The sequence below is a fragment of the Podarcis erhardii genome (assembly GCF_964252035.2).
Source record: "Podarcis erhardii genome assembly, chromosome: 4".
NCBI lineage: Eukaryota > Metazoa > Chordata > Lepidosauria > Squamata > Lacertidae > Podarcis > Podarcis erhardii.
The window spans coordinates 18212747-18237995 of record NC_138508.1 but is presented as its reverse complement, the minus strand read 5'-3'; the positions used below and the strand labels follow the sequence as shown (position 1 = coordinate 18237995).

The window sequence follows — 25249 nt, the reverse complement described above, 5'->3', positions numbered from 1 at the left end:
CAGATTTAACATGTTTCCCTCGGTGGTAGTGAAAGGAAGATATCTAGCTATCCCAGATTCTGAGCGTCTCTGCAAATGCAGGAAAAAAGAACTTGATACTCTAGAGCATATATTCTTCTCCTGTGATTTTGGTAGTTATGCCAGAATACAATTATATGAGGCCCTAAAATTTAAAAAACAGATTTGTACTCAACCAACGGTCCAGGACATGTTGGCGGACAGCGATGATCAAATTACTTTGATAGTGGCCGAATTTTTGAGAGCTGTCCATGATGAAAGAATGGGCCATGATAGAGAGACTTAGTGGTTTCTAATGGTAGGTGACGTTGCTGTGTTGTATTTTTATTTCATATTAAATTGTATTATATTATTCATGTACATTGATTAATTTCTGGGAGTTAAGAATAGGACTAGGATAAATTGTGTTTGCTGTACCCGTATTTTATACAGTTTGTATATGTTGTTTGTCAATGTGTGGTGTGCTATGCCTAATAAAGGATTTTGAATTGAATTGAATTGAATATCTTGTGAAGGAATGAAGGAAGTGGTGATGAATTGGGAGTGGGGAGACCTGGTATATTTCTATTTAAATTATAAGTCATCATTTCTAGATTTGCATGTCCATGCTCTGTAGCTCAGTGGTAGAGAGCCAAAGGTCCCGGTTTCAATCGCTCATCTCCAGGCAGGACTTGACTGAAAAGTCCCTTGTATGAATACTTGGCAGGTCTCTGTCAGTCAGATTTGACAATGCTGAGCTAAATGAGACCGTGGTCTGACTTGGGATAAAGGTAGCTTCCTATTAATTGGTACAAGTGAATTATATGCAGGTCTGCATATTTTTTTGATAAGCAGTTTAATCTCTCCCCTCTCCCCTGTCTCTTTCTGTACAGAGAAAGAGAGAGATGGACGGATGGCTTTTAATCATGATGGATATATGTTACTGCCAGGATCAGACAGATTGCACCTGAGTTCTTAAGCATGTCAGACTAGGACCTGGGAGACCAGGGTTCCTCCCCTCCACACTCAGCCATGAAGCTCACTGAGTGGCCTTGGGTCACTCAATTCCTCTCAACCTAACCTACCTCACAGGGTTGTTGTGGGGATTAAATGAGGAGAGGAAGAACCATACACACCACCTTGAGTTTCCTGGAGGAAAATGCAGGATACAAATGCAATAAATGCAATAAGTATACCTGAAGGAGCGTCTCCACCCCCATTGTTCTGCCCAGACGCTGAGGTCCAGCACCAAGGGCCTTCTGGCGGTTCTCTCACTGTGAGAAGTGAGGTTACAGGGAACCAGGCAGAGGGCCTTCTCGGTAGTGGCGCCCGCCCTGTGGAACACCCTCCCATCAGATGTCAAAGAGATAAACAACTACCAGACTTTTAGAAGACATCTGAAGGCAGCCCTGTTTAGGGAAGTTTTTAATGTGTGACATTTTAATGTATTTTTAATCTTTGTTGGAAGCCGTCCAGAGTGGCTGGGGAAACCCAGTCAAATGGGCAGGGTACAAATAATAAATTATTAGTGTGTGTGTGTGTGTGTGTGTAATATATCCCAGGCAGGAGAATGCTGTTGTGCTCAGGTCCTGCTTACAGGCTACCCATGGACATCTGACTGACCAATGTGAGAACAGGGCATTGGACTAGAAGGGCCTTTGTTCCTATCAGGCAAGGCGCTTATGTTCAAAAAATGAGAGTTGGACAAATGGCACTGGTATAATTCGTTCCAATCAAATGTTAGGGCCTATGTGATGCTATTTCTGCACCTAGTTGTCTTGAAGGATAGTGGATCTGTCACTTGGCCCCAAACTCCCACTCTGAAGTATAATAATAATAATAATAATAATAATAATAATAATAATAATACTTTATTTATACCCCAGCCATCTGGCTGAGTTTCCCTAGCCACTCTGGGCGGCTCCCAATCGAATGTTAAAAACAATATAGCATTAAATATTAAAAACTTCCCTAAACAGGGCTGCCTTCAGATGTCTTTTAAAGATAGGATAACTGCTTATTTCCTTCACATCTGAAGGGAGGGCGTTCCACAGGGCGGGTGCCACCACCGAGAAGGCCCTCTGCCTGGTTCCCTGTAACCTCACTTCTCGCAATGAGGGAACTGCCAGAAGGCCCTTGGCGCTGGACCTCAGTGTCTTGGGCTGAACGATGGGGGTGGAGACGCTCCTTCAGGTATACAGGACCGAGGCCGTTTAGGGCTTTATAGTTCCGAGCCTTAGTTTGGTAGTTAACCTGTAGGTGCGAGAGAGTGGGCCTGCCACATGGTAGAATGTGATAGTGTACTATTTCTTTAATAAAGCCCAACGAGCTGATTTGCATGTGGGTGGAGCTGCAGTATGTGTTTATGCCCATCTTACGCCAGGCTGGAATCATCAGACGAAAGACACTTTGTGGAGATAAATAAATGTGCAAACTCAGGCCACAACAACTGTTTTCTTGGAAAACTGCATCTTTCCCCCCCACAAGAAGAAAAACAAAAAGTTGGTGTGTGTTGCGATTTTGGGCAGGCAGGTGACAGGAAGGGGAAGGAGGAAGCAACCCGTCTCCTGCCTCTGAAACTGTCAGCCTGTCAGCTGTGGTCTTCAACTTAAAAATAACTAAACAAAATGACGGAGAAAAGATTCATATGGATGTGTGATTCGGCCAGTGGGAAGAAGGTGCAAAAGGAGATGGTTCTTCCCAAATATTCTACCGTGGTATTAAAATAAAAACAAAAACCACTCAATTCCTTCCCACGCAGGGAGCTAAGTAAATGATGTGACAGTCATAGAATTACTTCCAAACCACATCTCTTCGCAAGTCCCACAGTTGCAATCATACACCCTATAATTGGTCTTGAGCGAAAGCGTTCTAAGTGAACAGAGGCAGAAGCTGAAAAGTTTCTTTTCAAATTGCGTGGGAGTTATCCTCATCTAGCCAAGACTCCTGATAACCCGTGTGGAAGGGGAACACTGGTACTGGGCACATTTACATGTCCAACTTTGGAAAAGAAAGCAAGACCCCCCCCAAAAAAACACATCCCCATCATTCATTACACAAACCAATTCCCAATCAGTTGACTCTCAATCCACTGAACCCCCCCCCCCCCCGTGAGTCAAGTAACCCCCTAATATTTTTCTCTCTTTATCTCCTGGATAATCAGACACGCACACACACACATGTGAGGCTGGATGTCTGTCAAGGATTCCACAGCAGCAGGCTGGACTAGAGGACCCTCGCGGGTCCCTTCCAACTCTACAATTCTGTGATTTTGATTCTAGAAGCAGCTTCAGTTTTGGGGAAGAGGATGAAGAGACGTGCACAAAGGTTGACTCTCTTAAACCGCTGGCATTTGAGGGTACCCTGGTGAAATCTGTTGGCAGTTCATTGAATTTACTTCAATTAATCACAACAGCCATGATATTTAAGTCTGTTCTTACTTAGCCAAAACAATAGTAACCACTGGGGTACCCACAAAAGCGGAGGTCACAGGCCTATAAATGACAGACCCATCCCTTCACCTTGTCTGTAGAAATTAAAGTCACATCGCAAGCAGAATTGAAATTGGTTAACTAAGCAATGGCCTTATTGGACCAAGCAGAAAGTAACAAGAAAAGCATTGACAAACCTAGACAGCATCTTAAAAAGCAGAGACATCACCTTCCCAACAAAGGCCCGTATAGTTAAAGCTATGCTTTTCGCAGTAGTGTTGTATGGAAGTGAGGGCTGGACCATAAAGAAGGCTGATCGCCGAAGAATGGATGCTTTTGAATTATGGTGCTGGAGGAGACTCTTGAGAGTCCCATGGACTGCAAGAAGATCAAACCGATCCATTCTGAAGGAAATCAGCCCTGAGTGCTCACTGGAAGGACAGATCCTGAAGCTGAGGCTCCAATACTTTGGCCACCTCATGAGAAGAGAAGACTTCCTGGGAAAGACCCTGATGTTGGGAAAGATGGAGGGCACAAGGAGAAGGGGACGACAGAGGACGAGATGGTTGGACAGTGTTCTCGAAGCTACCAGCATGAGTTTGACCAAACTGCAGGAGGCAGTGGAAGACAGGAGTGCCTGGTGTGCTCTGGTCCATGGGGTCACGAAGAGTCGGACACGACTAAACAACTAAACAACAGCAACAACAGAAAGTAACAGTCCAGGCAAAAGCGAAGCGTCATGGCCACAGACCCAACAACAAATTACGGTACTTCACAAGTCTGGCAGAAGACCTCTTGGCTCCTTTTCAACAACCCACTCTCCCAAGCTTGTTCTCCACTGTCCCAGAGGGCAGGACCCGAATAAACAGATTTGAATGACAAGAAAGGAGAATTCAGATAAACACCAGGAAGAACTGTTTGTGGAACGGACTCCCTTGGAAGCTGGTGGACTTTTCTTCCTTGGAGGTTTTCAAGCTGAGATTGGATGGCCATCTACACTGGATGCTTGCGCTGAGATTCCTGCATTGCAGGGGGTTGGACTAGATGACCACTGGGGTACTTTTCTACTCCACACATCTATGATTTATCAACCTATGTAGACCAGCTCTGAATCTTGATTACATGTGCCAAGCATTAGCACCTGGCTTTGCAGGAGTCCCCTGTGGATGGTCATTTGATCCTTAGTTGTCTTTGGCAGATTGCTTCCCTTGAGAGCCAGAAATTGCCATATGTTTTATGTGAATACATAGCATTCTCAGGGCTGTAATCACCCTCATTTTCATTATTTTTCTTCCTGTGCTCAGTATGCACGATTCCACCCCACCCATTGTGCACCTTCTCTGTGCCCGCAGGATGTCAGACATTTTCACCCCACCTCTAGCGTCATACGAAAGGAAAAGAACGATTTAGTTAATGCTGCATAATTAATTTCCTGGCGGCAGATGCAGAAATTGCAACGACTACAAAAGACACAATTTGAAGATCAGTGGCTTAATATAGCCTATTCCTTTTATACTTTAAAATCTACAAAGAGCTGCATTATTTTCCTGTGGTTTTGGCACATTCAATGCAAGAAGAGCTACTGTGAATTGCCTAAACAATGTGCAGCTCTGGCCCCAAAATGGAAAACGAGCGAGGTCCCAACTAAAGAAGCATGGCAACTTAAGTTGACAGAATATGCACAACTTGAAGACTTAACATATAGAATAAGAGAACAAGAAGAACATACGTTTAAAAAAGATTGGAAAACCTTTACTGAATATATAGAAAATACCGCATTTTTCGCTCTGCACCCGACCATAAGACACACCTAGTTTTTAGAGGAGGAAAACAAGAAAAAAATATTCTCCCATCACCTCAACTCCCGTCTTCCCTGAGCTCTGGCCTTGCTACCTAGGGGTGATGGGAGTTGTAGTTCAACAACACCTGGGGACCCACAGGTTGAGAAAGGCTGAATTACGGTATGTGAGGTGGGGCTTACCTGCCCCCCCCCCAATATTTTATTCAAGTTGGAAGAGGGAGGGAGGGAATGAAGGAAGGAAGAGAGAGAGAGGGAGAGCTCACATTTGTGCGTGCCTGTGGCGGGCAGCTGTGGCTCCCCCTTTGCTTGAATTACAGTCAGCTGGGAGGAGGGATAGAAGGGGCTGCCGTCCGTCCCTCCTCCCGCCTCGCTGTAAAGCCAGCAAGAGTCTCTTGCTTTAAAGGGAGAGCTGCGCAGAGCATGTCAGAGGCAGCGGCTCTTGCTGGCTTCGTTCCATAAGACACACAGACATTTCCCCTTACTTTTTAGGAGGAAAAAAGTGCGTCTTATGGAGCAAGAAATACAGCAACTGTGTACAGCTGAAAATGCTGGCAGCATTAAGATAAATTCAACAGTGTAAGCAAGTTTTGATGGATGCGATGAATGGTATAGTTTCTGTAAAATGTGAAGGGATTTGTGATATGCAAAATGAACCATGGAAAGAGAAGAAGGGAAGTCACTGATATCTTAAGGCATAGCTGTCAACTTTTCCCTTTTCTTGCGAGGAATGCTATTTGGAATAAGGGAATTTCCCTTAAAAAAAGGGAAAACGTTGACAGCTATGTCTTAAGGATGTAAAATGAGTATTTTACATTGTAAAACAGAAAATTTAATTAAAAAATTTAGAGTGTATATATATATATATATATATATATATACACACACACACACACACACACATACATACATACACACAATTTGCAGGTCTGTTTCAGTACCAACTTACTTTGTTGCTCAATTTTTAGATTATTTTTAAGCTAGTTGGGCCTTTAGTTGTAGTGATAATTATGGAAGAAAGGGGATAGCTACCATTTCACTTGTCACATCAAACCAAGTGGGAAGACTCCTGAATCCTTCGCACACTTTTAACAGACAAAAAGCTAGATTTCAAGCTAGCTTTAAATAAAGAGCTTTAATTGCTGAAAAGAAACGCCTGAGCAGGGGGCGAATGTCAAGTGCTGCTGGTAGATTTATTATTTGTTTCCAAATCATTTCCCATTCAGCAAAGAAAAGACTCGAGAAAACGTGTCACAAGGAGGCAACATTTATTCACACACATCTTTTTATAAATGGCTTTTGGTTCAGCCACCAACAAATGCGACAAATCTTACTGTTGTCACACTGCAGTTAGGCATTTTGTTCAAACATAATTGCAATAGTCCTTGAAATGTTTCAAGCTGTCAACGTCTTATGCAAATCGCCCCCCAATGTCTACTCCATGCAATACTTCTATACAAAGTGAACATGATCACGCACACACATATATACATGTACATGTACATGTACATATACATATACATATACATAGGGAGCTCTCTTTTCAGAGCACTAAAAAGTGGCAGCAGCTTTCAAAGTCCCAAAGGCTATACTGCAATTGGCAGATGTGGCGTTTGCCCGTTTGTTTGAAAATGTCTGTACAGGGGGAGAGAAAGGGTTAGTATGTGGACCAATAGGAAAGCTGGAGGCGGAGCCTACCTGTTTATAAAAGGGCTTAGCCCGAGGTTTGGGTTGTGGATAGTTGGTTGGTTTTAGTCAGTTGGTTGGTTGGTTGGGAAAGGCAGTTGGAAAAGCAGTTGGCAGGCAGTTGGAAACAGAGAGACAGTGCAATTGTTTCTTGTGTGAGGGGAGGTAGAAGAGATAGAGACAGGATAAAGTAAGACTAAGAAGGTAAAGAGAAACAACGTTTGGAATGCAGTTAGTCTGTGTCTGCAATAAACTACACTCTTCTTTGTTAACTTAATAACCTGACTGAGACTAAATGATTTTCTGGGGAGGACCTGGTTGGTGGCAGCGCATTAGTGGTGTACGGGTCAATAGTCCGTGAGACGACTGGGGTCTCCGTACGAACGCCACAGCAGTCCTTTATCCTGGGTGTTGGACAGGGATTACAGATCTACAATCTTCCCCTACATCTTACCACGAGTAAATAATAATAACAATAACTTTATTATTTATACCCGGCTGGGTTTCCCCAGCCACTCTAGGCAGCTTACAACACATAAAAAAATGGTAAAACATTAGACATTTTAAAAAATATTCCCGATACAGGGTTGCCTTCAGATGTCTTCTAAAAGTCAGACTGATAGTTGTTTATTTCCTTGACATCTGATGGGAGGCTGTTCCACAGGGCGGGCGCCACTACCGAGAAGGCCCTCTGCCTGGTTCCCTGTAGCTGTGCTTCTCGCCAGAAGGCGCTCAGAGCTGGACCTCAGTGTCTGGGCTGAACATGACAAAACCTCCCTTTAAGCCGCGAATAATCACACAGTTAGCTGCAAATTTTGTCACTGTTAAAAGACCATTGACACTGAATGCTGAAGGCAACGGTTGGTAAGGTTAAGGTTGGTTTTAGCCCTATCGTAGGTCTTTGTCAAATCTCCCTTAATACAGGTACCTCTGGCCCTTTGTTAAACTACAACTCCCATCTGCCCCAGCAGCATGGCCCATGAAGAGGGGACTTGTAGCTCAGGGACATTCGGAGGCACAAAGGTTCTCCACAGATGCCGGCGTAACACAAGTAGCAATAGAAGAAAACACTGCATCAATGCGGATAGCGCTGAAATGGTGTTTTTCAAAATGAGCAGCCTGGTCCTTAAAAGAGGTCTTCCTGCTTGCAGTTTGAAGAGCACCTGAGAGGACTCCGGTCCCTACAAGGCAGCCCCACCCATTGCTACTGCTTCTGTCATGCCACACGGCTGCACCCTGGCTTCTGCTGCCTGCAACATCCACGCCTTTGGATATAATGGGAAAGAGATCTACACTTGTGCGCATGAGGAGTTCCTCTGTGCAAGGAGGAACCCCAGCTGCAAAGAAAGCCCAGTTTCGCAGTCAGTCAACTTCCAAAAGCAACAGGCCTAATTCAGTTTTTAGGGCTGTCTTCACCGTTTTTTCTAAGGGGGAGGGGTGACCGTAGGACACCTTCCCCGGAAGCACAGTAGCAGCTGACCACGGAAAGTCCTAAGCATTTTCCACACAGAAGATTGCAGGAAAATCCTAAGGAGCAATAACAAGAACACAAGGAGCACCGTTTATCCACGTTACCTGAATTATTATGTATATTCTCATAGCATCCCTCTGTGCAATCACAGTGGCGGTTTTGACACCACAGCAGATTAATATGTATGTATTTAGCAGGTGCGTATTTGTTTCGACAGACAACTGAATGATGACATTATTTCCCCATGTTTGGAAAGATCATGAAAAATACCCAGCATTTCCCCCTCTGCAGTCTTATCCCCACAGTTCAGTCCACCTCTTCGTGCCATGTGCGTTGATCCAAGTCCATGAAATATTCCTAATTTCAGAGCTCAAGTTGTTGGTTACCTTGGATTTAAGTGCATGGTCATTAGTCGAACGGGAAACAAGTGCGTACATGCACACATGCAAACCAGGCTCAAGTATAGAGTGATTAAGGCTGCAATCCTTACCTAGGAGTAACTTGCAATAAATTCAATAGGATTTACTTCAAAGTAGACATAGTTAGGCTTATGCTGTGATATCCACACCTGTGTACAACTAGGCCCCAAGCGTTCCATTGGTGAGAAGAGCTAACTCCTTTTTCCTTCGGGTCACCCAGTATATTTCTCTCTGTGTCCTACTTACAATGTGGGCTTTCTTCCATCGTTTCTATCCCACAGAACTGGCATAAATAACCTCAACAGTAGGCCATAAGACACAGGGGCTGGGCAGGCATGTAAACATAGGCATATAAAAAGCTTGTAAACTATGGTTTGCCCTTAGGCCCAGCCCCCTTACACACTCAACAATGAGGCGAGCACCCAGTGTTCAGTATGGCTTATGCTGGAGTAACTGGGAAGAACAGTCACAATCCACAATTTGCTATGTGGGCCCATCAACACGAAGAATCAAGAAGCCTCTGGCGAAGTTTGACGTCTTCTTTACCTGCTTCTGCTCCGTTGCCAGGTGACGTCTGTTCTGTTGCATCTGAAAGACAACAAGTCGTGGCAAATGGAAGCTCAGTTATCCTTTTCCATAGAAATCACAAACAAGTAGTCTTGTTGCCCTCAGACACAATGTCCATGTGTGTGAGAGAGAGAGAAAAAAGAGGAACTTCCAGTCCTTCATATAGTTTAAGACTGTAGCTATGTGTCTATCTGGGATGTGGGTGGTGCTGTGGGTTAAACCACAGACCCTAGGACTTGCCGATGAGAAGGTTGGCGGTTCGAATCCCCACAACGGGGTGAGCTCCCATTGCTCAGTCCCTGCTCCTGCCAACCTAGCAGTTCGAAAGCACATCAAAGTGCAAGTAGATAAATAGGTACCGCTCCGGCAGGAAGGTAAACGGTGTTTCCATGCGCTGCTCTGGTTTGCCAGAAGCGGCTTAGTCATGCTGGCCACATGACCCGGAAGCTGTACACCGGCTCCCTCGGCCAATAAAGCGAGATGAGCGCCTCGACCCCAGAGTCGGTCACAACTGTACCTAATGGTCAGGGGTCCCTTTACCTTTATGTGTCTATCTAGGCTGTTGAAGTTGCCTCCCTAGCTGTCTGCAGGTTTGTAGCCTGATCCTTACATTAGGGAGGTTATTGAATTGTTGTTTTTATTTTGATTATATATTTTGTGGTTTTATATTTTGATTTTTTTTCTGTGAAGTCTGGGTATAATAATAATAATAATAATAATAATAATAATAATAATAATAATAATAATATCAGAGGCATTTGAGAAATACCCACAGATTCTAGGATAGCTGGGATATAACGCCAGGAATGGAGCAAGGTTGAAAGAAGGCCTTGCATGGTAGTAGTCCACAGCATTTCTTTCCTAACTGGTATTTAAAATTTAAAGACATTGGGGTGACCATCTTGTACACATTTGGGGGGTGGGGAATAAATCCCTTTGAATTCAGCAGGCTTACTTCAAGGTGAAAACACACTGGATGTGTGATCCATGACTTCACATCGCAAACGCTACTTTAAGTCTACATGTAGAAAGGTTCAACAGAATGGCATTGTTTTACGGTGTTTTAAGCTGCTGCATTTTATAACTTTACACTTATGATATGCTTTTGTAAATTATCTGGAGTCATTAGTATGAGGCAATTAATACCCCTCTTCCTCAAAATGCACAGGTCTGTTCGCTTGTTTTAGCTGTGGCGTTTTTTAATCCTTAACAAAATGAAGTGTTTTATAGCTTTTCGTGTAGTATTGTATTTTTCGCTCTATAAGACGCACCTAGTTTTTGGAGGAGGAAAACAAGAAAAAAAATATTCTGAATCTCAGAAGCCAGAACAACAAGAGGGATCGCTGCGCAGTGAAAGCAGCAATCCCTCTTGCTGTTCTGGCTTCTGGGATAGCTGCGCAGCCTGCATTCGCTCCATAAGATGCACACACATTTCCCCTTACTTTTTAGGAGGGAAAAAGTGAGTCTTACAGAGCAAAAAATACGGTATTTAAAAACTTGCAAACCACTTTGATCAATATATTAGGAGCAGTGATATATGCATAACATAAAAGGAAGCAAACCGAAGTGAAACGACTTTACCCTTCAGTTCTAGCGCACTGTTTGCCTTTTCCGGCTCTGCTTTCTTTCCAGAGCCGTCTTTGACGGTGGCTGACTTGCCATCTGCAACGTCCGTTTTAATCGAGCCGAGATTCATCAGGAGTTGCATGGGGTCGAACTTCTCACCGCTGCCTTTCAGGTTCTCCAGAACTTTGAGGCACTTGTAAGATTTAAGCTCGCTGACGTTCTCCTCGAGGAAGAGGAGGTAGAGGCTCAAGTCGTTGTAGTGTTTGGTTTTGACTTTGAGGACGTCAAACGTCGGCAGGAGCTCGTACACTTGCAGAATGTCTGAGCGCTGCCTGAAAGGGACCAGCAGCGCATAGACCACAATGGGCATGAGCAAGAGGTACACTATGATGTTGATATAGCTGAGGAGCTGGAAGACACCGACGGCAATCAGTTTGCACTGGAAGCGTTCGGGAACAGTGGTGTCGTTTTTCAATATCCCGGTTTTGATGTTGCAGATAAACTCATCGGTCATTGAGGAGAGGCTGATGTAATATCCCAAGTAGAGGCAGGAGAGCAGAATGATCATCAGGGTCAGCAAACGGCAAATAATGTACTTGATTATTAAGCTCTTGGAGCCCTTCTTTGTCTTCAGGTACTGTTCCACAATGGGGTATTTGAAGTGGCTTTCGGATATTTCCCAGAAACTGGGGGGGGGGGGGGACACACACCAAAGAGACAATATCGAGAGCCATTACACCAGGACTTCATTTGCTCAGATGCTGTACAACACACACACACACACACACACACACACACACACACACGAAACTGGGAGGGCTCAGATTCTAAAGCACCAGTGTCATATTTTTTTAAAAGATACGTCCTGAAAGAGCAACTGCAAAAACAACAGAGTGCATCATGGCACCCCAAAGACTACTGTGTTCAGTGCATGCTTTTGCAGGACAGTCTACTTCCTCCAACATGAAGAAGAAGAAGAGGAGTTTGGATTTGATATCCCGCTTTATCACTACCCAAAAGAGTCTCAACTAACGGCTAACAATCTCCTTTTCCCTTCCTCCCCCACAACAAACACTCTGTGAGGTGAGTGAGGCTGAGAGACTTCAGAGAAGTGTGACTGGCCCAAGGTCACCCAGCAGCTGCATGTGGAGGAGCAGGGAAGCGAACCCGGTTCACCAGATTACAAGTCCACTGCTCTTAACCACTACACCACACTGGCTCTCGTGAGAATGATGGTGGTGTGTGTGGTGGGGGGTTGAAATGGGATGGCAGAATGGAGAACTGCTTGAAATTCAATTAAAATGGTGAGCCAGGTGAGCAGCCCTGAGGACAGTGCTTCAACACTGAGGGGCCACCACAGAGAAGGCTCTTTTCTGATTGCCACCTGCCTAACTTCTGATGGCAGGTGCAGCTGAAGAAAAGCCTCCTATTACCTAAGTCAAGAATGGGGGCCCTGTGGCCCTCCAGAAGTTGTCAGACTCTGGATGTGAGTAGCTTACCTATTATTCCAACTCAAGTTCATTTTAATTTTAGAAAATGGAAAGGAGTGGGATGTTACCTTTGAGCCATATTCTCATTAATGGTCGGAGATGAGCCCCTCACGTCCCCATTGCGGCAGCTGTTTGCGGCTTTGATTGCCCTGTTATAGGATTTGTCGAGTTCTTCCATAATAAATTTCAGGTCTGAGCAAAGGTGGGGGGCTGAGGTGAAGCGCCAGAAGAGACATGGCAGATACAGGAGGATTGCAACCAGCAGGAGGATGTATGGGAAAAACTGCGGAAGAAAATAACGAGGATAAGGAATTAGCTCAGAGCCATCCGCAATCTGTTAAATAATAAGAGGCAAGCAGGACTGCTGAGACGTTTTGCAAACTGAATTTGTGGCTCCATGATAGAGCATTTGCTTTCTATGCAGAAGGTCGAATATTAAAGATTAGTAGTTACTTGAAGGTACTAAATAGGCCTAGCGTTAAATTAGGACTCAATAAATAAATGAGACATAGAGGTTAAGAAAAGTTAAGAAATCTGATTATAATTGGAATATTGTATTTTTGAATAATGATATTGGAAAACGGCTACATTCAGGTACAAGGAAATTCAGGTGGAAGAGATTAGAGGAAGTCAAGTAATACGTTTGAGAAGTTGGAAGTTTAATTAATTAATTAATTTTTATTGTTTATGTGTTTGTGGTTGTATTTTTGGTTATCATTTCTTATATTTGTTTTATTTTTATTTTTTGTTTTTATTTTATTTTTGTTTCATTGATTTTATAGTATGTGTTTTATTTGTATGAAACTTAATAAATATTATTGGGGGAAAACAAAAACAAAAAGCAAAACAGAAGGTCGCCAGCATTTCCAGGTCGGGCTGGGAATATCTGAAATCCTGGACAGCTGCTGCCAACCAGTGTAGACAGAACCAGGCTAGATAGATCAATGGTGTGATTCAGTATAGGGCAGTTTCCTTTATTCCTAATACTGGGATTATTTTGCGATACAGGTCTGGAAAGCGTACGAATAATATCATTCGCTGCAATCCTGTCCACACTTATCTGGGAATAGGTCCCACTAACTTAAAGGGGCATACTTCTCAGTAGACTTGCCTAGGACTGTGCAAGAGACTGAGGCTGATTGCCTTGGAAGCACCACCAAAGAGCAGAATATAGCGTCTTTAAAATAAATGAATAAATAAGAGTAAGCGTGCCAACATTTTAGCTGACACTGCTGCTGTGATTTTAACAGCAGACTGAAAAACCAGATGCAGAGCATCTTATCGTGCTAACATGACTGCAAAAGTGTCCTCTTTTTTGGGGATGCCAGAGGCTGTAAAAGGGATAGGAGCAGGACCAATGGAAAAAAGTTGGCCACCCAAAGCAGAGAGGGTGTAAGAACAGTGGCAGACTGATCAGCTCACTACTGATGTTGCTGCATCACACACGGCTGTGAATGGCCTTGGGACGAAGGACAACTCAAAACAACAGGTTGATAGGAAGAACATGAACGTTGGCTGTAAGAGCAAATTGGAATCTTAAGCTGTGCCTTGAGAATTCAGACTCCATTGTGATGTAGTGTGGGGAAATTAGACGAGAGGAGCTGCGGCAGTATGGGAACACATGGAAGTGGAGCTGAGGTCAGGCTGAAACCGTGTCAGCTGCCTGGCTCACACATTCTTTATTCCTCTGCAGATTGAGTCTGTATCTGGGAAATGGTCCAATCTTTGGAACCGTCGGGGAATCAAATCAGTCTTGAAGAGCTCTTACTCCAACCAAGAGGACCCTTTGTGGTTTTCTTTGGGTAACAGCTAGAGAATTAAGACTAGATGAGAAGCCTATTTGCATTCAGCTGCTTTCTGGCTCTCAACCTTCCCCCTTGACCTTGTTTTCTTCCCCTGCAAGCTCATCTGCCCATTCCTCGCTTCCTTTAGGTAAGAAGCAGCTGCTTCTCTTTCACTTTATCATTCTGAACTAGCACTGCTGTAAACTTGCAAGAACAACAGCAAAGTGAGTGCGCTTCAAAAAGACTGCTAGCAAAACCAAGTGAAGAGCCCTATGACCCCATTCACAAATGCGTGGCGACATAAGTTTCCATGGCCCGCAGCAGCTTTTGTTAAGTATAAACAACAGTCCCAACTCATTTATTTCCTCTAGGGACTGTGTCCTTGCTTTCTTTGTTAACCTACACACAATCCCCTGTTTCCTAACTGACCTCCTGCTCATACTGCTTTCCTCACACTGACAATGCGGGTGAACGATAAAGTACAGTTCCCAGAATTCTTTGGGGGAGGCTATTCATGTAAAACGTGGTTCAAATCTATAGTATGGATGTCATCGCTAGCTCTTCTTCCTGGCATTCCCACCCCCCCCGCCCCCGTTTCAAGGAAGGCTGCTTTCAATATGTGTTGTGAGAGAGAATATTTAATTATGAAATGATTCTACTTGAAACGGCACAGATTAGGAAAGCTTTTACCCTATAATTTGCTGCTTTCAAATGGAAACAGACATAATTGGGTCAAGGGGATTATGATTATGATTATGATTGCTATTTTTTCAAAAAATTAAACTACTACTTCTAACAATGACACGTTTAAAAGCTCTGGGGCATTAGGGCAAAAGGCAGCTAAGGAACCATAACAATCAAACCACAGAGAAAATATAGCTCGTACATTAACATGAGAAAAACCATGAATGCCAGTGGGAATGCAATGCTACAGCTTCAGGTGTCTGAGCTGGGTTTTTATTACCCAGAATAAAGAAGGTGACGAAGGCCATTTATACAAACTTTATGAAGCCAGAGTGGAAGGTGCCCCGAGTCGCTCTGTGAAAGCTGTTTTTGCTGTACAGCCGCCCAGCAGTAGGAGTCCACGTAAGCAGCCTGGCGCCAGGAAAATGTACTTGGAGAAAAGCAGCTCATCTGGGTACCTAGCAAGTAAAGAAGGATGCACTGTAAAAGGGGGACAGCATGAAACATACAGGGTACAATACAAAAACGGAGGGTTTGGAACCCATTTTGATAGGCAGCTGGGTCAAGTAAAGGAAGTTTTGCCCAGGTTGCACCATTTCATGCTGCAGGCACTGAGCAAATACGTGTTAATGTCTGAATGCTTAAGTGGGTGGGGAGGACACAGAAAACCAGGAAGCCTAGTCATCTTCCTGACATGTGATTTTTCTACATGCAAGGTGGAGTTAGAAACAGTGAACCCATGGGAAAGGTTCTACATGCAAGGTGGAGTTAGAAACAGTGAAACCCATTACAAAACACAGTTTGTTTCACATGAGTGTCATTTCTTCATTTTGTTAGCTGGGACCCAGTTCTGCAATCTGTTATGGTCATTTTGAATTATGATTCTGTCTTTTGCGGCATTAGCTACCCTTCTCAGTTTGGTGTTGTGGCGTTTGCCCTCCTAGGTGTGTGACATCATACTGGGTTCATAGGGAAAGGGTTAACTAATTGTAAAATGACTAACCAATGGGAACCCAGGGGGCAGAGTTAATTGTGTATAAGGTTTAAGCACAGAGGGTTTTTGGAGGAGAAGGGAGTTAGAGTTAGGGTAGTTGAGAAGACAGACTGGAGTTAGAAGAGACAGAGAAGAGAAGTCTGTGGGTTGGGCTCGTCTGGTGTGAGAGAGGGAGAGAATTTGTTAAGAGGAGTCAGTCAAACAGTTAAGATAATCAGTCAGAAGCTATTAGGAAGGTATAGGCCGGTAAAGAAACTGAAGTTAAGATACTGACAAGAATATTATCTGAGAAACCATAAACTTGTTAATGTTGTAAAATAAACTTGGTTTTTTTGGTTCACTTTTAACAACTGACTGGACTCAGTGTTTTACCAGAGAGTAACTGGTGGGTGGCAGTGGTGGCACAGGGATCAATAGACCATTAAACATCCGGGGACTCTGTGTGATCGCCACAGGTGTCATCTGCAAATTTGATGAGCACCCCCTCAATTCCTTCTTCCAAGTCATTTATAAAGGTGTTGAACAACAACGGGCCCAGGAAAGAACCCTGAAACACCCCACGTGTCGCTTTCCCCCCCAGGATGATGAGGAACCATTAATGAGTACAGTGGTACCTCAGGTTAAGTTCCGGAGGTCTGTTCTTAGCCTGAAACTGTTCTTAACCTGAAGCACCACTTTAGCTAATGGGGCCTCCCACTGCCACCGCCACGCGATTTCTGTTCTCATCCTGAAGCAAAGTTCTTAACCCAAGGTACTATTTCTGGGTTAGCGGAGTCTGTAACCTGAAGCGTCTGTAACCTGAGGTACCACTGTACTCTTTGGGTTTGGCTGCTAAATGGCAACTCCCATCATGCCTGACCATTGGCCCCACCGGCTGGGGCTGATAGGAACTGTAGTCCAACAATATCAGGAGGGTCACAGGTTTCCTACCTGAGAAGTAGTGTATAAAACAGGCATGCACAGAGCTCTGTGCAGAGAGAGTGGTTGCAGCAGAGAAGCTGTCTTTCTGTGCTGTCAATCTGCCCAGGAAAGGGAAGGGCACAGCTGGGAAGCTGGGCACCAAGGGGAGCACTGCCATGCCCCACCCATGCAAGGATAAAAGACCCATGGGTGGGGCAGCATAGGCAGGTATACAGGCTAAGCAACAGAGAAAGGAGATGGAGGGAAGCAGAGGGAAGAGAGGGGAAAGCAGCGGAGATAGCAGAGGTGTGTGCTTCAGGGAGCAGAGAGAAAAGAAGAGAGGTAGAGGTAGAGGACCCCTGGATGGTTAAGTCGAGTCAAAGGTGACTATGGGGTTGCGGAGCTCATCTTGCTTTAGGCCGAGGGAGCCGGCGTTTGTCCACAGACAGCTTTCGGGGTCATATGGGCAGCAGGACTAAACCGCTTCTGGTGCAACGGAACACCGTGATGGAAACCAGAGCACACACACGTTTATCTTCCCGCCACTACGGTACCTACTTTTCTACTTGCGCTGGCGTGCTTTCGAACTGCTAGGTTGGCAGGAGCTGGGACAGAGCAGCGGGAGCTCACCCCATCACGGGGATTCGAACCGCCGACCTTCTGACCGGCAAGCCCAAGAGGCTCAGTGGTTTAGACCACAGCGCCACCCGCATCCCAAAAGAAGCATGTCGAGAGAAGAAGCATGTGAACAGGGTAAGGTTGCTGGAAGTAGCAGCAGGGAGACAGCTTCAAAGTGTGGGGTGTAGAGAAAAAGCTAGTTCTTGAGTGTGTGAAGACATGCAAGGAAGGGAGACAGTTTTCTACAGCACAGGTTGAACTGGCCTGTGCTTCCTCAGTGACAGGGAATAAACAAAGGACAAGGAGGATCCCTAGTGCGAATTACACCTGCCGCGGGCCATAAAACAAGTAAACAGAGACGCCTGATAGCCAATGTGTCCAATGAAAAGGCATGAGATTCTGAAGGCTTCATCAGGAACCTCCGATATCAAGCGGAACACAAGGTGAAGGAAGCTCCCTTTGCACATGGTATGGCCAGCAGGGCTTCCTAATGTCTTATGTGCAAACCTCTCATATCTGCAGTTCCTGGCAGCCCTGAAATAATTATTGCTGGATGCGCCAGCATTGATCAGATTCACTTATGCAAAAGACGATCCCCTTTTACAACAAAGGCTGAAGTCACAAATGCTTGTAACGTACGCTGCAGTCAGTAAGCATCCAACATCTGATAAATCTCCACATTCACAGCGACAACGTGCAGCAACAAAAGTTTAGGGGTCCTGTTTACAGTGCAGATGAAAACATTTAGTGTGAGTCACAGCTGACATTAATTTCAAAGGCTGTTGTCCTATCAATGCCATAGCAGTCACAGGGCTCCCTTATGAGTACAGCAGTGTGTTTATGTGAGCTAGCTGGGTCTATTTTAAACCTCAGCCAACTTGGCATGGGTCCCAGTGGTCCTTTTCTTCCCAAATGCCAGGCAGTGGAGAGATGGGAGCTTTATGGCTACAAAAGCTGTTGTCATTCTAGGCACTGCCATGAAAAGCTGGATGATCAGGGCTGCCAAATAACATTAAATACTCTTGCAATAGCAGCTGGGTAAACACGTAAGCATGATGGCTCGACAGTTGAACCCTGGGTTTCTCTTAACATCAGAGGTTCCTGGTGAACCCTTCAGACACCCATCATTAGCTGTTAAATAGGAATCTCCAAAAACAACAACACCCAAACCCCAGATGCTGTGAAAAGGAGGATGAGAAAAATCAGGACAAGCATGGGGTCGGGTGGTAGGAAAAAGCAGCTTTTCTGAGCTGGGGCGCTCATAGGGTCATAGATTTGGAAGGGATCCCGAGGGTCATCTAGTCCAACCCCCTGCAATGCAGGAATCTTTTGCCCAATGTGTGACTCGAACCCACAACCCTGAAATTAAGAGTCTCATGCTCCACTGAAGAAATGGCTGTATCCAACGTTGCAACGGGTGCGGGCCAGGAGACGTGCAGAGCAGCTGTAGCTCTTGAGCCAAATGAAAATTCAACACCCCCCCCCCATGAAACATGACCTCTGGTAGCTGTGAGGCTTTGTCATTCCTAAATCATGGAAAGTCCCGCTGCTTATTCTTAGTACTGCATAAAGTAGTTTGGAATGCCTGTTTTGCTCGTTTATATGCTCCTCAACTGACAAGTCAGCTTTGGGAAGATGCAATAGCTATTTTCCAGATTTATATCACTTCCATTACTGCTTCAAATTAGAAATTAATTTGTGAGCTGATCAGCAAACTTAATCTTGGCATCTCTGCGGTGGAGACCTGGAGACCCAGTTTGCATGTAAGACTAAGCTAATATTGCTAAAGCACACCGTGGTTTGCTGTGAATGGGCAGGTTCCAGAGCAAGGATCACAGGCCCTGTGCTTATATACTGACTGTGTTGCCACCACGTGACCCAGGGCTAAGCCATGGTTTGGTTTACCATTTGAACCTGGGCTCATGGGTTTTTCTTGCTGCAGTCAAAGCAACAGCTATAGCTGAAGTTTGTTCCTGGCTTACTGCTCAGAGATTGCCTAGAGGAGACAACCTATGAACTGAGGTTCTAACCATCGTTTAGCTACAGCAGGAACAATAGTGTTTACTATTGTTGGCTTATTATGTAGAACACGCGTAGCTAGCAAGCCGCCTTTCACATGTTGTTGAATGGCAACTCCCATCTGCCCCGGGCAGCATGGCCCAATGGTCAAGGATGATGGGAGTTGCAGTGCAGCACTATTGAGAGGGGACCACAATGTCCTCTCCTGGTTTAGTATCCAACAACGAAGGAATACTGTGAATTGAATTGAATCAAAACAAACACAACTCTGTATACAACAAAATTATAATATGCATTGAATGTTCCAATGCAATTGGGAATGGACCACATTGTCCTCTCCTGGTTTAGAGCACTGAGAAAATAACACTCCTTCTGGCTCAGACTATTTAGTTCAGCATCCTGTTTTCCACAGTGGCCAATTAGATGCCCCTGGGAAGCCCAAAAGCAGGACATGACTGCAATTGCCCTCTGCCACTGTTGTTCCCCAGTAATCAAGGTACAGTGGTACCTCGGGTTTCAGACGCTTCAGGTTACATACGCTTCAGGTTACAGACTCCGCTAACCCAGAAATAGTACCTCAGGTTAAGAACTTTGCTTCAGGATGAGAACAGAAATCACACAGCCGTGGCACAGCGGCAGCGGGAGACCCCATTAACTAAAGTGGTGCTTCAGGTTAAGAACAGTTTCAGGTTAAGAACGGACCTCCAGAACGAATAATACCACTGTATTATTATCATCAGTTTTATATTTATACTGCCCTTCATCCGTAGATCTCAGGCGATTCACAACATAAAAATACAATGTAAACAAAACCAAAAACACAATAAAAACAAAAACGGAAGCAACCCATAACTCCCTCCACTTCCGTAACACATTTAAAAGGGCATCGGATGTCAATCAGCCCAAGGTTTGGTTAAGAATCAAAGAGTCATAGTTGGAAGGGACCCTGAGGGTCTTCTAGTTTGATTCCCTGCAATGCAGGAATACGCAGCTGCCCCTTACAGGGATCAGACCTGCAACCCTGGTGTTAGCAGGACCATGCTCTGAGCTAGTGGTTGAAGAGGAACATTTTCGCCTGGTGCCTAAAGGTGCGTAATGAAGATGCCAGCTGAACCTTCCCAGGGAGAGCATCCCACAAACAGGGGGCCACTGCAGAAAAGGCCTATTCTCATGCTGTCATCCTTCAGAGCTCACACGGAGGAGGCACAGGAAGAAGGGCCTCAGGTGAGTATTGCAGGGTCTGGGTTGGTTCATATGGAGAGAGACGGTCCTTGCAGTATTTCAGTCCTGAACCGTTTAAGGCTCTATAGGTCAAAATCAGCACTTTGAATAGGTAAAGGACCCCTGACAGTTAAGTCCAGTTGCAGATGACTCTGGGTTGTGGCGCTCATCTCACTTTACAGGCCAAGGGAGCAGGCGTTTCTCCGCAGACAGTTTTTTCGGGTCATGTGGCCAGCATGACTAAGCTGCTTCTGGCACAGCGGGACACCGTGATGGAAACCAGAGTGCATGGAAACGCCATTTACCTTCCCACCACAGCGATACCTATTTATTTACTAGAACTTTGACGTGCTTTCGAACTGCTAAATTGGCAGAATCTGGGACCGAGCAACGGGAGCTCACCCTGTTGTGGGGATTCGAACCACCAAACTTCTGATTGGCAAGCCCTAGGCTCAGTGGTTTACACCACAGCGCCACCCTTTGAATAGGTATACATTATGCCATCACACAAGGATTTCCACTTGCACAACGGAATCCCCCTCCTCTCCGCTGTGTGTGCCCCACACCCATCCCAAATCTGTTCCAGTGGGAGAACCCAGAGAGCAGATTTCAACAGTGCACAGGGTGGGGAAGTGGGGAAGTCCCACTGTGCAAGGAAAAACTTGACAGGATCGTGACTTAGGCCTCCTTTGGATTCTCCTCTAGTCAGCATTCTGTGACTACTGACTATGTTTGGTCATCACTGAACTGCAGGCTGGTGGGCTTCCTTCCACCACAGAGTATTTTATTCAAAACCCTGCAGCATGGTGATATCATATATTCTACAGGAAGGTAAAGGGACCCCTGACCATTAGGACCAGTCGTGACCGACTCTGGGGTTGTGGCGCTCATCTCTCTTTACTGGCCGAGGGAGCCAGCGTACAGCTTCCGGGTCATGTGGCCAGCATGACTAAGCCGCTTCTGGCAAACCAGAGCAGCGCACGGAAACACTGTTTACCTTCCCCGCCACAGCAGTACCTATTTATCTACTTGCACTTTGATGTGCTTTCAAACTGCTAGGTTGGCAGGAGCTGGGACCAAGAAATGGGAGCTCACCCCGTCTTGGGGATTCGAACCGCCAACCTTCTGATCGGCAAGTCGGATCCCATCCCATATTCTACATACAGAGCTCTTAAAAAGACAGAAGCACTAAAACTGATCTCTTCTCCATATGCGCTAAAAAATACGAGGGCCAAAATTGCTATGTTGTCTGGATTGGATTTGTGATTCGCGAGTGATTGGTTGGGAATAAATAGGTCACTGGAGTCTTTGGGGGTGGGTAGGTTACTAGCGGGATCTGCAGACAATGGGAATAACATGTTCAATAGATTCTAGGTCACAGGGAGGGACTTGGCAGCTGGATCCCAAACAAGGAATTCTTTTGTTGGCAAGTGAGTTTGGATAACACTGGATTAGACAACCACCAGAAATCTCCCTGTTTTACTTCCGGGAGATGATGCAAGTTTTGTCTTCTGTCTCAAAAATCTATCGGTTCCAGTATTTAAAACATTGGCATCTATTTCTCTTTTCCTCGAAGCAGCTTTACAATAAAGGAAAACAGCCATAGCTACCAACAAACAACAATCCATACAGAAGCCCTAGAGGATGAAGCATGGCTTATAAAGAAATCATGTGACGATATCAGCATTGAGACAAGGAGGAGAAACAGCTGTTATGGAACTGAAAGTAAGAGGCACGCAACAAAGGATATTGGTACAGGCATGCCCTGGAATTTGAGAAGTGCTCAAGCAATGTAGCTGATTTGGGCTTCGTCAAAATGTTGGCCTGCATAAAAGAAAAATCCCCCTTTCAAAATGAAAATGTTGTGATTATTATTTGTGTATTTATTCTGTCTAAACCACAGAGCCTAAGGCTTGCTGATCAGAAGGTCGGCAGTTCAAATCCCCGCGATGAAGTGAGCTCCCGTTGCTTGGTCCCTGCTCCTGCCAACCTAGCAGTTCAAAAGCACATCAAAATGCAAGTAGATAAATAGGTACCGCTCCAGAGGGAAGGCAAACAGCGTTTCCGTGCGCTGCTCTGGTTCGCCAGAAGCGGCTTAGTCATGCTGGCCACTTGACCCAGAAGCTGTATGCTGGCTCCCTCGGCCTATAGAGTGAGATGAGCGCCGCAACCCCAGTCGGCCACAACTGGACCTAACGGTCAGGGGTCCCTTTACCTTTACCTTTTACCCCATCTTTTCTCCAAGTTGCTCAAAGTGGCATATAGTGGTGTTCTCCCCATCTCCCTGCGATGTAGGTCAGGCTGAGGGACTGTGACTCAGTGGCCCAAGTGATCTTCATGGCTGCATGGGGATTTGAACCCTGGCCTCTGTGGTATTAGGCCAACACTGTAACTACTACACCTTCTCTGTGGCATAATTCTCTCATTAAAAAAACCTGCAAAACAATGCTTCAGGGCTATTAAAATGCAGCGTAAGTGGCTTTTTGTTGAGTCATGCATCAAAGGGCAGCACAGCCCGTTTCCACACCCAGATATATATAAAGCAGGACTTTGAACTGTCAGTGGAAGTGTAAAGATGAGGGGGGCAGACAGACAAAGAATTAAAACAAAAACTGATTTAAGAGCTTTTCACAAAACGATGCTCATTTTTAGGGAGGTTGCAGAAGTTTTAGCTTGCTGCTTTTAAGTAATGTGCCTTAGAATGCTCTGAACACAACTTTAGGAAGACAAAAGGCTGAAAACTTTAAATAAACGTGATAAAATAAAATGTCTTGTATATCTATCCATTTACTTCTTCTCAAAGCACTTTGGGACTTAAGATTTCTTTCGCAGTTTTTATATACTGCTTAAAAGTCGAAACCTTCTAGTAAACATATTTCCTGACCTGTTCTAATACCCTTTCCTTATGGTATTAGATGAGGCAGTGTGGTGTAGTGGTTAAAGTGATGGACTAGGATCTGGGCAACCAGGGTTCAAATCCTCACTCAGCTGGAAACTCAGTGGGAAATGCTGGGCCAGTCACTATCTCTCAGCCTGACCTACCTCGCAGGTTTGTTGCAGGAATAAAATGGGTAGGAGGAATACCAATAGTTGAAAGTTGTGATATAAACGTATTAAAAATGATTTCCCCAGTCTACAATGCCTCTGCTTCCCCACTCCAATAAAACTTGTTTCAGTTCTATCCACCTTTGCGCAGATTTAATCCATTAAAACCCACTGGATTACCTGACTAGGGTCATGGAGTTATGATTAGGATTGCATTGCAAGCGTCCTTACATTGAGAACAGCTCCGATTATTTGCTTTTGCAACCTTCAGAATCCATAGTAATTTAAAAAGCCATAACCTTGCAGTCTGGAGTGGTACAGTCCAGGGGTGCCAACTTGAATAAAATATTGAGGCAGGTGGTGTGGTGGTGTTCAGGTAAGCCCCGCCCCAAATAATGGACCATGTGACACGCACATCCCCTGAATGCCAATGCCTATCAACTACCCGGCTGTGTTTGTGCGTCAAATATTTTATTGGGGGGGGGGGGAGGAAAGATGCTCGGAGTTGGCTGCTGCGGTACAGTCACATCCCTACCGCCCCTGCAGCCCGGAGCGGTACAGCCGCTCCCCCCCCCCCCCGCCGCCGCAAGGTGCGTGCCTAAGCATGCGTGCCTATCTCTCCCCAGGCCTGCGGGCGGTGCCAGCCCCGGGGTGGGGCAGCAGCCCCCTTACCTATGGAGATCTCCTGCGCGAAGGCCAGCGAGATGAGCAGCAGGGGCAGCCCGACGGCGATGCAGGTGACCAGCTTGTCGACGGCCAGCTCCAGCCGCAGCCCCTTGTACTTGCTCTCCGACGGCTCCTTCAGCAAGAAGTCCGAGAAGACGTACTCGGTGGCGATGTGGGCGATGGCCATGGTGGCGCGCCGAGGGCCAGGCGGCTTGCCGGCTCACCACCCAAAGCGCCTCTCGCCCACCCGCCGGACCCGCGCTCTCCTCCGGGCTGGCTTCGTCCGCGGGCTCCCTGGTGGGGGTCTCCGCCGGGTCCCCCCCCCCCCGGTGCCTGCGCGCCCTGCCTGCCTTTGTTTAGCGCGCGCGCGCGGCCCCCTCGCAAGGCGGCGAGGCGCAGGAGCGCGAGAGAGAAGGGAGGGCGCTGCTCAGGTCTCCGCCCCCGCCCGGCCCCCTCCACGCCCCCCGTCGCCGGGCGGGAACGGGCTGCTGCTTCCCCCGCCGGCTTTCCCAGAAGACGAGGCGGAGGAGGCTCTTTCAAAAGAGTGCTGTTTGCACGCTTATTAACGCCATCTCCAACTCCTCGAAAGATTCCACCAAAGGTGTCTCCGAAAATTTTTACGCATCACTTGGGAAGACAGGCGAACTGATGCCAGTGTGCAAAGATCACCAGTGTCGAAGCAATGATTCTTCAACATCAACTTGGCAGCGGCGTAGCGTGGGTTGTCAGCACCCGGGGCAAGGCAAGTAATTTGCGCCCCATAACCCGGGGCAAGGCAAGTAATTTGCGCCCCTAACCCCTAACCTGCCGCCACTGGGGGCACGGTTGCAACGCAGTGTGGGGAAGAGAAGAAGAGAAACTAGCAGGAGAACCTTGATTTCCCTCTGCAGCTC

The 25249-nt window shown here is 45.8% G+C and overlaps 1 protein-coding gene across 2 annotated transcripts in view; it reads right to left on the bottom strand.

Annotated features, from left to right (window-relative positions):
• Positions 1-24745, bottom strand: part of PANX1 (pannexin 1) — a 145759-nt gene extending 121014 nt beyond the window's left edge. Inside the window, exons 1-5 of one of the 2 annotated variants that reach the window (XR_014156155.1) lie at positions 24363-24745; positions 15212-15351; positions 12494-12708; positions 10951-11621; positions 7407-9390 (exon numbers count right to left, since the gene is read on the bottom strand). Coding sequence is in view for 1 of the 2 variants with exons in the window: in XM_081860560.1 (XP_081716686.1) it covers positions 9299-9390; positions 10951-11621; positions 12494-12708; positions 15212-15351; positions 24363-24543 (1299 nt within the window). In the remaining variant the exon portion in view is untranslated. Of the gene's footprint in view, positions 1-6477; positions 9391-10950; positions 11622-12493; positions 12709-15211; positions 15352-24362 lie in introns of those variants that run through there. The other variant, XM_081860560.1, reaches the window with a different exon arrangement.
• Positions 24746-25249: the final 504 nt, after the last annotated feature.